Genomic DNA, 14,392 nt, shown 5'->3' on the forward strand with positions numbered 1-14,392 from the left:
CAGGAAGAGGGAGATTATGATCCCGCTATATAGAGTGCTGGTGAGACCACATTTGGAATACTGTGTTCAGTTCTGGAGACCTCACCTACAAAAAGATATTGACAAAATTGAACGGGTCCAAAGACGGGCTACAAGAATGGTGCAAGGTCTTAAGCATAAAACGTATCAGGAAAGACTTCATGAACTAATCTGTATAGTCTGGAGGACAGAAGGAAAAGGGGGGACATGATTGAAACATTTAAATATGTTAAAGGGTTAAATAAGGTCCAGGAGGGAAGTGTTTTTAATAGGAAAGTGAACACAAGAACAAGGGGACACAATCTGAAGTTAGTTGGGGGAAAGATCAAAAGCAACATGAGAAAATATTATTTTACTGAAAGAGTAGTAGATCCTTCGAACAAACTTCCAGCAGACGTGGTTGGTAAATCCACAGTAACTGAATTTAGACATGCCTGGGATAAACATATATCCATCCTAAGATAAAATACAGAAAATAGTATAAGGGCAGACTAGATGGACCATGAGGTCTTTTTCTGCCGTCAGACTTCTATGTTTCTATGTTTCTATGATGATCTCCATTCCACCAGCAAAGAAAAGTTCAGAATGTCACCCCCTTTAACCTTCAAGCACAGATTTCTTAAATCACACCCATCCTTCAAAAAATGCAAGGCTGCCAAAAAAAATTTCTCTGCGAGGCTTGCAAAAAGAAAATGAACAATAGCAAATGCCTCAACAATTTAAAAAGCCTCAAACAGAAACCCCGGCTCTTATTCCGGGGTTTTTTGGGGCTCCCAAACAATCCAATGAGGTGTCAAGACTTTCACCTGAATTGGACTAAATCGAGAGAGAGGTGCACATAGTCAGCCTCACTCTCTTTTCCCAGATTCCATCTTGCTCCAATAGCAGAACAAGAGTCGAGGCAATTGGAGACGGTCTCGGTGCAGTGGTTGACTAGGGCATCTTTCGTGTCTTGCTGTACTCTTAGTGCATCACATCGCTTGCAGAGACCGCCTTCATGACTCTTGACCTATTCTAGTAGATTTCATCCTCTCAATCTGCCGGAATATTATTATTATTATTATTATTATTATTATTATTATTATTATTATTTATTACATTTGTATGCCACCCCTCTCCGTAGACTCGGGGCGGCTCACAATACAATAAAACAATTCATAACAAGTCTAATAATTTACAATTTAAAATATTTAAAAAAACCCATTATTAAGCAGACATACATACAAACATACCATACATAAATGGTATAGGCCCGGGGGAGATGTCTCAATTCCCCCATGCCTGAGGACAAAGGTGGGTTTTGAGGAGTTTACAAAAGGCAAGGAGGGTAGGGGCAGTTCTAATCTCTGGGGGGGAGCTGGTTCCAGAGAGTCGGGGCCGCCACAGAGAAGGCTCTTCCCCTGGGGCCCACCAACCGGCATTGTTTAGTTGACGGGACCCAGAGAAGGCCCACTCTGTGGGACCTAATCGGTCGCTGGGATTCGTGCAGCAGAAGGCGGTCTCGGAGATATTCTGGTCCGATGCCATGAAGGGCTTTATAGGTCATAACCAACACTTTGAGTTGTGACCGGAAATTGATCGGCAACCAATGCAGACTGCTGAGTGTTGGTGTAACATGGACATACCTTGGGAAGCCCATGACTGCTCTCATCTTCACATGCTCGGGAGAGACAAGTCCCTATCTCACCAAAAGTCAATCACCCAATGGCTATTCTCAACTTGGTTTGGCCAGTCTGTTGAAGCTGTTGCCCGGAGTGTGACCACTGCACATGCTACAGCTACTGGGAGTCACAGGTGAGAGCTGAGTGACAGGGGAGGACCAGAGGTGAACGAGCTGCCCTAAAAGGACACGATGGGTTCTGCACCTGAGGTGCTGCTACCATCTGATACCAATTTTGTGGCTATCACACGCCCTACTTCGCTTACATTCCCTATTTACTACTTCGCTTCACTTTTGTTGTCGGCAGAAGCCACCCAAGAACCAGAGTCCCAACATTCTGAAATAGAACCTCCTTAAGTTCTAAGATGTTGAGACTCTAGAAAGAGTGCAGAGAAGAGCAACAACGATGATTAGGGAACTAGAGGCTAAAACGTATGAAGAACAGTTACAGGAACTGGGTATGTCTAGTTTAATGAAAAGAAGGACCAGGGGAGACATGATAGCAGTGTTCCAATATCTCAGGGGATGCCACAAAGAAGAGGGAGTCAACCTATTCTCCAAAGCAGCTGAGGGTAGAACAAGAAGCAGTGGGTGGAAACTAAACAAGGAGAGAAGTCACTTAGAACTAAGGAGAAATTTCCTGACAGTCAGAACGGTTGAACAGTGGAACAGCTTGACTCCAGAAGTTGTGAATACTCCAACACTGGAAGTTTTTAAGAAGACGATGGATAACCATTTGTCTGAACAATGTTTCCCAACCTTGGCAACCTGAAGATATCTGGACTTCAAATCCCAGAATTCTGGGAGTTGAAGTCCAAATATCTTCAAGTTGCCAAGGTTGGGAAACACTGGATGAGAAGACCTCCAAGGTCTCTGCCAACTCTGTTGTTATTTGTTATTCCCCGACACAACATTTCAACGTTCAAGACTCCAAATGAGAAAGTTGGAAAGAGCGCCACCTCTTCAGCCGACTTTCAATCGTAGCCGACGCGCGCCCCTCCCCAAAATGTATGTTTCAAGCACCAGCCCGGAATGTCGGGGGGGCCTTTTTGGCTCCTGTGGGGCTGAAGTGGCTCCACTCAAGAGGCAGCTTCTTAATTCCCCCGAGTGTCCCCCCCACCCCACCCATTTCCCCTTTTAATGGTGGGAAGGGCGCGGCGCCACACCTCCTCCAGGGCGCACGGAGACGCGCGCCTCTCCAAAGCCGTCGCGCTCCAGGCGCACCTGGCCGCGGCGGCAACCCTCCTTCTCCTCCTCCTGCCACCGACTTTGCTCACCCGATTTCGGACTTCCGCGGACAAGCCGTAGCTGGGGCCCTTGTTGAATTGGTTGCTGCTCATCCTCTTCCGGAGCGGGACGGAATCTCCACAAACACAAGGCGAGACGCGCTCGAGACCGTCTCAGCGGGCCGCCACTTTCAGCGCCTCCTTCTTCTTACCCGAAGTTTTTGGGATCAAGAAGAGCGCCGCCCTCCCTCTTGCTTGATTGGCCAGGAGTTGAAATAGCCTTATAAGGGCACAAAGAGCCGAATTCCTGAAAGATGGGAGTTTCCTGTGCGGGTCTTTTCTTTTTTTTTCCAGAAACCCCAAGTGTCTCTTGGGTATCCCCCTCCTCTAAATTAAATCCGAGCGGTCAATGCGGTTTTCGTTTCCCTCCCTGTCGGTTTAATCCGGGTTGGCCGCTTTGGCAACAGATGTGGGGGCAGGCAGAGATTCAACAGGTTTCTTTCACTAAAGACTTATTATTATTATTTCTTCTTCTTTCACTAAAGAACAAGAAGCAATGGGTGGGAACTAAACAAGGAGAGAAGTAACTTAGGACTAAGGAAATTTCCTGACAATCAGAACAGTTAATCAGTGGAACAGCTTGCCTCCAGAAGTTGTAAATACCTCAACGTTGGAAGTTTTTAAGAAGATGTTGGATTACCATCTGTCTGAAGTAGTGTAGAATAAAATAGAATTAGAATAGAATTCTTTAGTGGCCAAGTCTGATTGGACACACAGGAATTTGTCTTTGGTGCATATGCTCTCAGTGTACATAAAAGAAAATATACTTTTGTCAAGAATCATGCGGTACAACACAATGATTGTCATAGGGGTCAAAATAGGGTTTCCTGCCTAAGCGGGGTTGGACTAGAACAGTGTTTTTCAACCAGTGTGCCGCGGCACACTAGTGTGCCGTGAGACATGGTCAGGTGTGCCGCGAAGCTCAGAGAGAGAAAGAAAACAAGAGAGAGAGAAAGATAGAGAGAGAGAAAGAAAGAGAGAGAGAAAGAAAGCAAGAGAAAGAAAATGAAAGAGAGAAAGAGAGAAAGAAAGCAAGAAAGAGAAAAAGAAAGAGAATGAGAGAGAGAGAGAGACAGCAAGAGAGCAAGAGAGAGAGAAAGAGAGGGAGGGAAGGTGGGAGAGAGAAAGACGGAGGGAGAGAGAAAGAGCAAAAAAGAGGAAGGAAGAGAGAAAGGGATGAAGAGAAAAAAAGAAAGGGAGAGAAAGAGGGAGGGAGAGAGAAATAGAGTGAAAGGGAGGAAGAGAGAGAGAATTTTTTTGTCCAACCCCCCCCCTCAATGTGCCCCATGGTTTTGTAAATGTAAAAAATGTGCCGTGTCTCAAAAAAGGTTGAAAATCACTGGACTAGAAGACCTCCAAGATCCCTTCCAAGTCTAGTATTATTATTATTATTATTATTAGTAGTAGTAGTAGTAGTAGTAGTAGTAGTAGTAGTAGTAGTACAGTAGTAGTAGTAGTAAAGGGGTGGCATATAAATCCAATAAATAAATTATTATTATTATTATTATTATTATTATTATTATTATTATTATTATTATTATTATTTACATCACGCAGTCCTAGGTGCTTGGGAAGCACCCGACTGGTGATGAAATACAAAATCCAGCATCGTGATCTCGTTTGCTGTGTAGGGGTCAAAATAGGGTTTCCTGCCTAAGCGGGGTTAGAGTAGAAGACCTCCAAGGTCCTTCCAATTCTATTACAGTATTATTAGTAGTAGTAGTAGTAGCAGTAGTAGCAGTAGTAGCAGCAGTAGTAAAGGGGTGGCATATAAATCCAATAAATAAATTATTATTATTATTATTATTATTATTATTATTATTATTATTATTATTATTATTATTATTTGTTATGAGCTGCGCTGTTTGGAATCCTTTAAATGCTGGATTTGGGCATCTCGTTCTCCATTTCACACACACACACCAATCCTGAATCCCTACAGCAACTGCCTTGACACAACTTATCGCAAGAGTAACTGAAACATGATTTATTCCATTTATCCAATTGGCTGGATTCGCCCAAGCCCCAGGACCAGAAACTAAGTCTTAATAGCTCAAACACGGTGTGCTAGTTGTATTGTCGGTTGTGCCAACATTATAGCTAGCATCTACATTTTAATCTTGTGTGTGGTACACACACCCAGCCCTTGGGTCTACTAGTGCATGGTTCTGTAGGTTATGCAAATCCAGAAACTTGAATGTGTTGGATAATCGTATTATCATTGGCTGCACAACCAGCCAGATGTTTAGCCTGCATTTGGCATTTTTTTTATCCATCTGTGGAGTCTTTCTCAAGGACTTGTGATAAGCAGCTGTTTATAATGTTAAAAGTTACATCCTTGCATGATGCCAGCTGTTCCACGGAAAGCTGCCTTTTGCAATTGACTGGTGGGGATTTTGTCAATGCTGATGCTGTTCAAGTGGTGCTCCAGATGTTTTGACATTGCACTCAAGGTGCTTATTTATTTATTTATTCATTCATTCATTCAATTTTTTTATGCCGTCCTTCTCCTTAGACTCAGGGCACCTTACAACATATTAGCAATAGCACTTTTTAACAGAACCAGGCTATTGCCCCCACAATCCGGGTCCTCATTTTACCCACCTCGGAAGGATGGAAGGCTGAGTCAACCTTGAGCCGGTGATGAGATTTGAACCGCTGACCTTCAGATCGACAGTCAGCTTCAGTGGCCTGCAGTACAGCACTCTACCTGCTGCGCCACCCCGGCTCATATCAGTGCAATCTTTGCTTTCTTATGCCACAGTTGACAATCTTTAAGAAAGGAAACCATGGAAGAAAGGCGATTCCTTAGGTAATCATGACTCGCCGAGGAATTCTGGGAGTTGAAGTCCATATGTTTTAAAGTTGCTAGGTTTGCAGACCCCTGCCATAAAGGGCTAAGGGTTATATGGTTAAGATTCCCATGCAAAGACAGCTATTAAGCCATAAACCTATTGATCACACTTTTTAAGTATGTCCTTTTCCTTCTGTTGATGTGCCCATGAACCTATCTTCCAATGTTTGGGCTTTTAGAAACATAGAAACATAGAAGACTGACGGCAGAAAAAGACCTCATGATCCATCTAGTCTGCCCTTATACTACTTTCTGTATTTTATCTTAGGATGGATCTATGTTTATCCCAGGCATGTTTCAATTCAGTTACTGTGGATTTACCAACCACGTCTGCTGGAAGTTTGTTCCAAGGATCTACTACTCTTTCAGTAAAATAATATTTTCTCACGTTGCTTTTGATCTTTCCCCCAACTAACTTCAGATTGTGTCCCCTTTTACTTATTTAAATGAATTTATATCACCCCAGCCATCTCACAAACCTAACTGTAGAAGGCTAACAGATGTAAAACCTTACAAACCAACAAAGAAAGCAATAACCAAGAACAAAATCAACATAATGTGGCCACTGAGAAAGGTACCAACCACTAGAAAGTTCATCTAGTTTTTGACCAATATGCGTATGAAAACATCTGGGTCCTAAATATTTTCTGAAATATTAACAGGGTTGTGCTCATTTATCTCAGGAGGGATGGTGTTCCAAAATGCAGATATTGTAATAATAATAGTAATAATAATAATAACAACAACAGAGTTGGAAGGGACCGTGGAGGTCTTCTAGTACAACCTCCTGCTTAGGCACCAAACCCTACACTACTTCAGACAAATGGTTACCCAACATCTTCTTTAAAACTTCTAGTGTTGGAGTAGTCACAACTTCTGGAGGCAAGCTGTTCCACTGATTAATTGTTCTAACTGTCAGGAAATTTCTCCTTAGTTCTAAGTTACTTCTCTCCTTGTTCAGTTTCCACCCATTGCTTCTTGTTCTACCGTCAGGTGCTTTGGAGAATAGTTTGACTCCCTCTTCTTTGTGGCAGCCCCTGAGATATTGGAACACTGCTATCATGTCTCTCCGGGCCCTTCTTTTCATTAAACTATACATGCCCAGTTCCTGCAACTGTTTTGACAAAAACTTCCTAAATCCCCCAAGATGGCTTTTTCTAATTTATGAGACCCATGGCCTGACTCTCCTGCCAGATCTGGTGAGACAGGCAAAAGCAACTAGAGAAAGGTAGACCTCAATTGCACCAGTCCCATGCCATGTACCACTTTAAGTTAATATTGATTCCCAGTGACTACAAGGACATGGCCATGCAGTTTTCCTGGTCTCAATTACAGAAGTGATTTGCATTGCTTTCTTTCTAGGGCTGAAAAATAATGTCTCAAAGTTGCTTCACTGACTTTCTGCTTAAACCAGGATTCAAAACCAAGGTCTTCTAGTTTATAACTCAGTGCCTATAACTAGAGATAGTCCTTGACATATGATCACAATTGAACCCAAAATTTCCATTGCTAAGCAAGTTACTTTTAAAATGAGTTTAAAATGAGACCTCCTTTATACATGAATGGTTGTAAGTCAAGGACTACCTTTACTTTACCTTTACCAAATATGCTTGATACTGTAAATATATACATTATGCTAAAACATAAGCCACAAGTCACAAATCACAATTAATAGATTTCTACAATCTGATAAACCAGAATTAAGTAAATCACACTATAGTTTAAAACAATATAGATCTACCGATCATATAATTAGAATTCTTAATATTCATAAAGATTAAATAATAATATTAGTGGAAGTCAGATAAAATACAGACATATTGTACACACCCTTTTCAAAAACTTTGTACTGCGAATTATTTAATGTAATTGTATTTATTTAAGGTCTTGCCTTGGAAACATTGCTCTTATCTCTTTGGGGAAGTGTGCGGCACACAAAATTCTTAAGGAAACAATATTTTATTTTAAACTTAAATTGTGGCTTTATGTATTTTACTTTTTTTGTGTTTTGTTTTACGATGTGCACCACCCAAAGTCAGTATGCGAGATGGGCGCCTGTACAAATGCGATACGTGTATTTATTTATACTCCGCCTTTATTATAAATAAACTTTGCAAGAAGTGAAATCCCTTTGGAAATTCCTGCAGCTTAAAGAGAAAAAGATGATATCTGAAAGAATGAGCATGAATGTATGCGTTCCTCAATTTTGTAGCCTGCATTACAGTATATAGAAAGCTTAGAACTACGACGCCTAAAACACGATTGAAGTATTGCCCACAAGATCATATGCTGCAACATCCTGCCTGTCAATGACTACTTCAGCTTCAACCGCAACAACACAAGAGCACGCAACAGATTCAAATTTAATATTAACTGCTCCAAGCTTGACTGTAAAAAATATAACTGTAGCCGTTGAGTTGTCGAAGCATGGAACTCATTACCGGACTCTGTAGTGTCAACCCCTAACCCCCAACATTTCTCCCTTAGACTCTCCACGATTGACCTCTCCAGGTTCCTAAGAGGTCAATAAGGGTTGTACATAAGTGCACCAGTGTGCCTTCCATCCTCTGTCCAATTGTCTCTCCTTTATCTCGTATATCATATATCTTTTCTTCCTTTCATATATCTTTTCTATTTTTATGTCTTTTCTTCTATCCATTTCTTTATATATATTACTACATGTCTATTCTCTTCAATATGTATTGTGTATTGGACAAAATGAATGAATGAATAAATAAATAAATAAATAAATAGAAACATAGAAGACTGGCAGCAGAAAAAGACCTCATTGATTGATTGATTGATTGATTGATTGAATGAATGAATGATTTTGTCCAATACACAATGAGGGTTTTAGTGGGTATACACATAGTAAAATACATAGAAACATAGAAGACTGACGGCAGAAAAAGACCTCATGATCCATCTAGTCTGCCCTTATACTATTTTCTGTATTTTATCGTAGGATGGATCTATGTTTATCCCAGGCATGTTTAAATTCAGTTACTGTGGATTTACCAACCACGTCTGCTGGACGTTTGTTCCAAGGATCTACTACTCTTTCAGTAAAATAATATTTTCTCCTGTTGCTTTTGATCTTTCCCCCAACTAACTTCAACTAACTTTATTGTGTCCCCTTGTTCTTGTGTTCACTTTCCTATTAAAAACACTTCCCTCCTGGACCTTATTTAACCCTTTGACATATTTAAATGTTTCGATCATGTCCCGTCCGTCCCCGTCCCCCCATAAATAAATAAATAAATAAATCTTTGTCCTTCCATGGGAAATCTCTGAGAGCTGATTCCTGATCTGAGTCACTTTTGCAAGGTCTTTCTTCTCTTCCTCCTATGTGATTTGCCTGCTTTAGATGCCACAGCAGTGACATCATGTGGGTCAGGAATTCGAAACCTCACGGTTGATGGGATGAGGTAATGGGGTGCAGCATGGAGGGGGATTGTCTGGTGAGGCTAAGGTTACCTTCTTACACCACTCAACTGCTGCCTGGGGGGAAAAGGTTTTGTGCAGCTTCTGAATTCTTAAGAACTGAATACATTTCCTTTCCTTGGTACTCTGCAAATGCATTACCCAAGCGGGGATGTCCAACTCTTCAGGAACAGGATCCAGACATGTTTCCCCACAATTATCAAGGAATGTTCTAGATCAGGGGTCCCCAACCACCGGGCCGCGGACCAGTACCGGGCCGCGGGGCATGTTGCACCGGTCCGTGGAGTCAGCAGCTGCCGGCCCTCATGCCGCCACCCCCTCCCTCCAGCGCTTCGCCTCCCGCTGGGCAAGAGGCCTCGGGAGGCAGGTTCTGCTGGCCACAGGACGATGGACAGGACAGAGGGGCGGGAAGGACCGAGAGGCTCAAGCCTGTTTTGGCTTCTGCCGCGGGGCGCTTTTGCGTTTTTGGCTGGGGGGAGGCAGGAGGGCCAGTCTGACCCCCCCTCTCCAGCGCTTAGCTCCCGCTGGGCAAGAGGGCTTGGGAGGCAGGTTCTGCCAGCCATAGAGCGATGGCGGGAAAGAGGGGTGGGGAGGACCAGCACCCCCATGCTTAATCCCGCCCCCAACCACACCCCTTTCCGCCCCCACCGGGCCATAGAAAAATTGTCTTGCTGAAACTGGTCCCTGGTGGAAAAAACGTTGGGGACCACTGTTCTAGATGACTAGATTTCAGCGAAGTTAATTTCAACAGGTTCAAAGCACTGGTGGATTGCAGTGGTTCGGACCAGGTTCTTTATTATTATTATTATTATTATTATTATTATTATTATTATTATTATTATTATTATTATTTATTGGATTTGTATGCCGCCCCTCTCCGCAGACTCGGGGCGGCTAACAACAGCAGTAAAACAGTACAACAAAATCCAATACTAAAAAAAAAAAAACAGTTAAAAAACCATTACTGTATATAAAAACCAGTCATACATACAAACATACCATGCATAAAATTGCAAAGGCATAGGGGGAAAGTGTATCTTAGTTCCCCCATGCCTGGCGGCAGAGGTGGGTTTTAAGCAGCTTACGAAAGGCAAGGAGGGTGGGGGCAATTCTAATCTCTGGGGGGAGTTGGTAGTGGAAATTTACTGCTGCTTGCCGGACCGGCAGCAACGACCAGTCATCATGGCTTGCAAAAATACTCTCTGCGCATGCGCAAAGGCCTCGGAGCATGCGCAGAACATAATTTCTGGGTGTTTTGTTCGATGTGCGCACTTCCGTCATGATGCGAGCTGGTAGGAAAGTTTAGTGGAACCCACGCCTGGTTATGAGCTCCTACAGGTATGGTCAGGTACGCAGATCCAGTAGAAAAATTTTGGTTAGGTACACAGAACCGGTAGAAAATGTTTGAATTTTTTTCTTTTTTTCCCTTCTGGGCTCTCAATATTTATTATTTATTTTATTTATTATTTAGATTTGTATGCCGCCCCTCTCCGCAGACTCGGGGCGGCTCACAACAGAATGCAACAATTCATGACAAATCTAAATTATAATTTAAAATATTTTTAAAAACCCATTTACTAAGCAAACATACACACAAACATACCATGCATAAATTGTATATGCCCGGGGGAGATCTCTCAGTTCCCCCATGCCTGATGACAAAGGTGGGTTTTAAGGAGCTTACGAAAGGCAAGGAGAGTAGGGGCAGTTCTAATCTCTGGGGGGAGTTGGTTCCAGAGAGTCGGGGCCGCCACAGAGAAGGCTCTTCCCCTGGGGCCCGCCAACCAACATTGTTTAGTTGACAGGACCCGGAGAAGGCCCACTCTGTGGGGCCTAATCGGTCGCTGGGATTCTTGCGGCAGAAGGTGGTCTCGAAGATATGTTTTTCCTATCGCGGTAAATGTTTGTTTATTTATTTTGTCCAATACATAATAATACACAATGAAGGTTATAGAGGACACCTTCAAGGAAACAGAATTAGAGAAAGAATAGAAGAGAGAATATAGGATAAAATAAATTGATGAGAGAATAGAAGAAAGATATAGGGATAGAAGAGAAAATATTTGGGATAAAGGAGAGACAATAGGACTGGGGTCGGAGGGCACTCTAGTGCACTTATGCACGCCCCTTAAAATATATGGAACGCTTCGCGAATGTGCGTGTCATCCTTGCGCAGAATCTAACATTCTGCCACAGAATGGAGCTCAGAGAATATGATAACAAGATGGTAGAACTATCTAATGACAAGTACATCTAATTGTATTTATAGATAGATTTATCTTATGATAAATAAATCTAATTTCCTGTCTAACAGTCTACGCTCTGGGCTGGTAGAGGAAACCTAACAAATGTGTTATTTACGTTGTTTATTTGTTAAACCTAGTAAGTAACAACACAACAATAACAATGCTACAAAATGTTGACCTCCAGCATTATCTTCATGGAAATTAGAAGGAAGTAAATGAGGTTGAATGTGTATAAGTTTAAAAGAGCTGTGCGTGCATGTGGGTGCATACACTTTATATACAGTAGTAGGTAATGTATATTTTTGTGTGCCTGTGTGTCATATGGATGTACACATATGGCATATATAGATAGAATTAAATAGTATATTTTGGATGGTCAGTAAGGGAAATTGTATCTCTTTCAGGCGAGGAGATGCCAGGCACCCTAACGTGAGTGACATCAAGTTGGCCACCTTTAAGCCAGTTACATGACCTTTAAGCCATCCTCTGGTCCAGTGTTTCCCAACCTTGGCAACTTGAAGATACAGTGGTACCTCATGATACGAACCCCTCATCATATGAACTTTCCGAGATATGAACCCGGGGTTCGGAAATTTTTTGCCTCTTCTTCTGAACTTTTTCCGTCTTACGAACCCGCTGCCCGAACGCCAAACCCAGAAGTTCGGCAAATTTCAGGTTCGTGTGGCCACCGAGAAGCCCCGCTGCCTGGCTGTCGCCTTTTGAAACAGCTGGGGGGCTTCTCCGCGTCCTCCCGAACCCGAACGCCAAACCCGAACTTTTGCCGAATTTCCGGGTGCGGCGTTCGGGAGGCCGCCGGGAAGCCCCGTTGCCCAGCTGTCGCCTTTTGAAACAGCCGGGGGGCTTCTCGGTGTCCTCCTGAACGCCGAACCCAGAAGTTTGGCAAAAGTTTGGGTTCGGCGTTCAGGTTCAGGAGGACGCTGAGAAGCCCTGCAGCCCGGCTGTCAGCTTTGCAAAAGAGCCACGGAGCTGTCGGGCCGGTCGGGAGGCTCAAACGGAGGTGGGGAATCCCAATAGGGAATTCCATGGGCGGAGCTTTGACGTCACGAAGACGTCCTTCCTGGAGTCCACGTTTCGGCCGGCCAGGAATGACATCTTCCATTGCTCCATTTTTCCACCTTTCTTGCCACAGATGTTAAGGAAATCATTGCCGTTATTAAGTCGGTCACATGGTTGTTAAATGAATCTGGTTTCCAGACGTTGGATTCACCAGCGTTGTAAGTTGAGGATTATCTATGCTCATACAGAATTGCACAGTTGCAGATTTTCTTTATAGCCTGGGTGATTGTTAAGTTTTTTAATTGCTTTTGTTGGCTTTCTTTCCCTTTTTATGTTTTCTAATAATAGGTGTGATTATTTTTTATCCTTTTTTTATCTCAGATTTTACTTTTGCTAACTTATGTGACTTTTTTCGCCTTCCTTTTTCTTCAATATATAGATGATTAGATAATAGGTTAGAGTTTTTTTCTCCCTTATAACGTAACTATATAGCTTATATAATTTACACATCAAGATACAATGCCTTGTAAGAAATACTATAATATTTAAATGACCTCTACAGATTGACCAAAGCAGTCTCAATTGTACTGTTTTATTCAGATACAAATCTTTGAACTATGTAATATTTGTGTTCTGACCTCACATGGAGTATGTTTTTCCTCAGTATGGATCCCAGTGGGCAAGCCCTCGAATGTGTGGTCGAAGATATCAAACTCTCTCTTGGCTATACATTTGCCTTTCAGATAATATATTGCTATATATATTATATCTCTGGAGCTCCATAAATACATTACTCTTCTGGAAAGGAATTTAATTAAAGTTTCCGTACAGTATTTTACCATGGCGTTTAACTGCTGTAAGTTTTTAACAATGAAATCCAAAATAAAATTTAAAAAAATCTTAAAAGCAGTTGCAAATTCTTGTGGAAAATGTATTTTAACCAGTTAGTTAGTTAGTTGGTTAGTTGGTTAGTTGGTTAGTTGGTTGGTTGGTTGGTTGGTTGGTTGGTTGGTTGGTTGGTTGGTTGGTTGGTTAGTTAGTTAGTTAGTTAGTTAGTTAGTTAGTTAGTTAGTTAGTTAGTTAGTTAGTTAGTTAGTTAGTCCAAAACATGATGAAGGTTACAGAGGATAAACCTATAGTGAGTTAAATCAATGAAAGACTAGAACAGTGGTTCTCAATCTGGGGGTCGGGACCTTTTGGGGGGTCGAACGCCTGTTTCACAGGGGTCGCCTAAGACCATGGGAAAAGACAAATTTCCCATGGTGTTAGGAACTAAAGCTTCTATTCTGGTGCCTTGAAATATATTTTTACAATCCGACCAATCAGACGTTGACAGTGGGGCTGTCCCTCTGAACTTCCTGCCAATCAGCTTCAAGCTCTGTTGGGCGAATTGGGGCTCGACTTATGGTTGGGGGTCTCCACAACATGAGGAACTGTATTAAAGGGGTCGCGGCATTAGAAATGGTTGAGAACCACTGGACTAGAAGAAAGATATAGGAATGCAATAAATCAGTGAAAGAATAGAATAAAAGATATAGGAATAGAAGAAGGATATATAAAGAGATACAGGAGAAATAGGAGGACGGGGGACGGAAGGCATGCTGGTGCACTTATGCACGCCCCTTACTGACCGCTTAGGAATCTGGAGAGGTCAACCGTGGATAGACTAAGGGTAAAATATTGGGGGTTAGGGGATGAAATCAAAGACAACAAGAGATCAATTTTTTCCCTATTGTTTATTTATTTTTATGCATGTGCAGAAGCTGAGTTTTCAGCTCCATTTTTGCTTGCAGAGGGCTTTCAAAACAAACTAAAAACAAAACAAAAGGAGAAATGTTTCTCCTTTTGCATTTGAGCATGCAAAGAG

General features: G+C 42.3%; 1 protein-coding gene across 1 annotated transcript in view; it reads right to left on the minus strand.

Annotated features, from left to right (window-relative positions):
* The window catches only part of CNN2 (calponin 2), a 49,422-nt gene extending 46,261 nt beyond the window's left edge, over positions 1-3,161 (minus strand). Inside the window, exon 1 of the mRNA XM_070747278.1 lies at positions 2,956-3,161. Within this exon, the coding sequence (XP_070603379.1) occupies positions 2,956-3,018 (63 nt within the window). The 5' untranslated portion in view covers positions 3,019-3,161. The remainder of the gene's footprint in view (positions 1-2,955) is intronic.
* Positions 3,162-14,392: the final 11,231 nt, after the last annotated feature.

Source organism: Erythrolamprus reginae, chromosome 1 (genome assembly GCF_031021105.1).
Source record: "Erythrolamprus reginae isolate rEryReg1 chromosome 1, rEryReg1.hap1, whole genome shotgun sequence".
Lineage (NCBI taxonomy): Eukaryota > Metazoa > Chordata > Lepidosauria > Squamata > Dipsadidae > Erythrolamprus > Erythrolamprus reginae.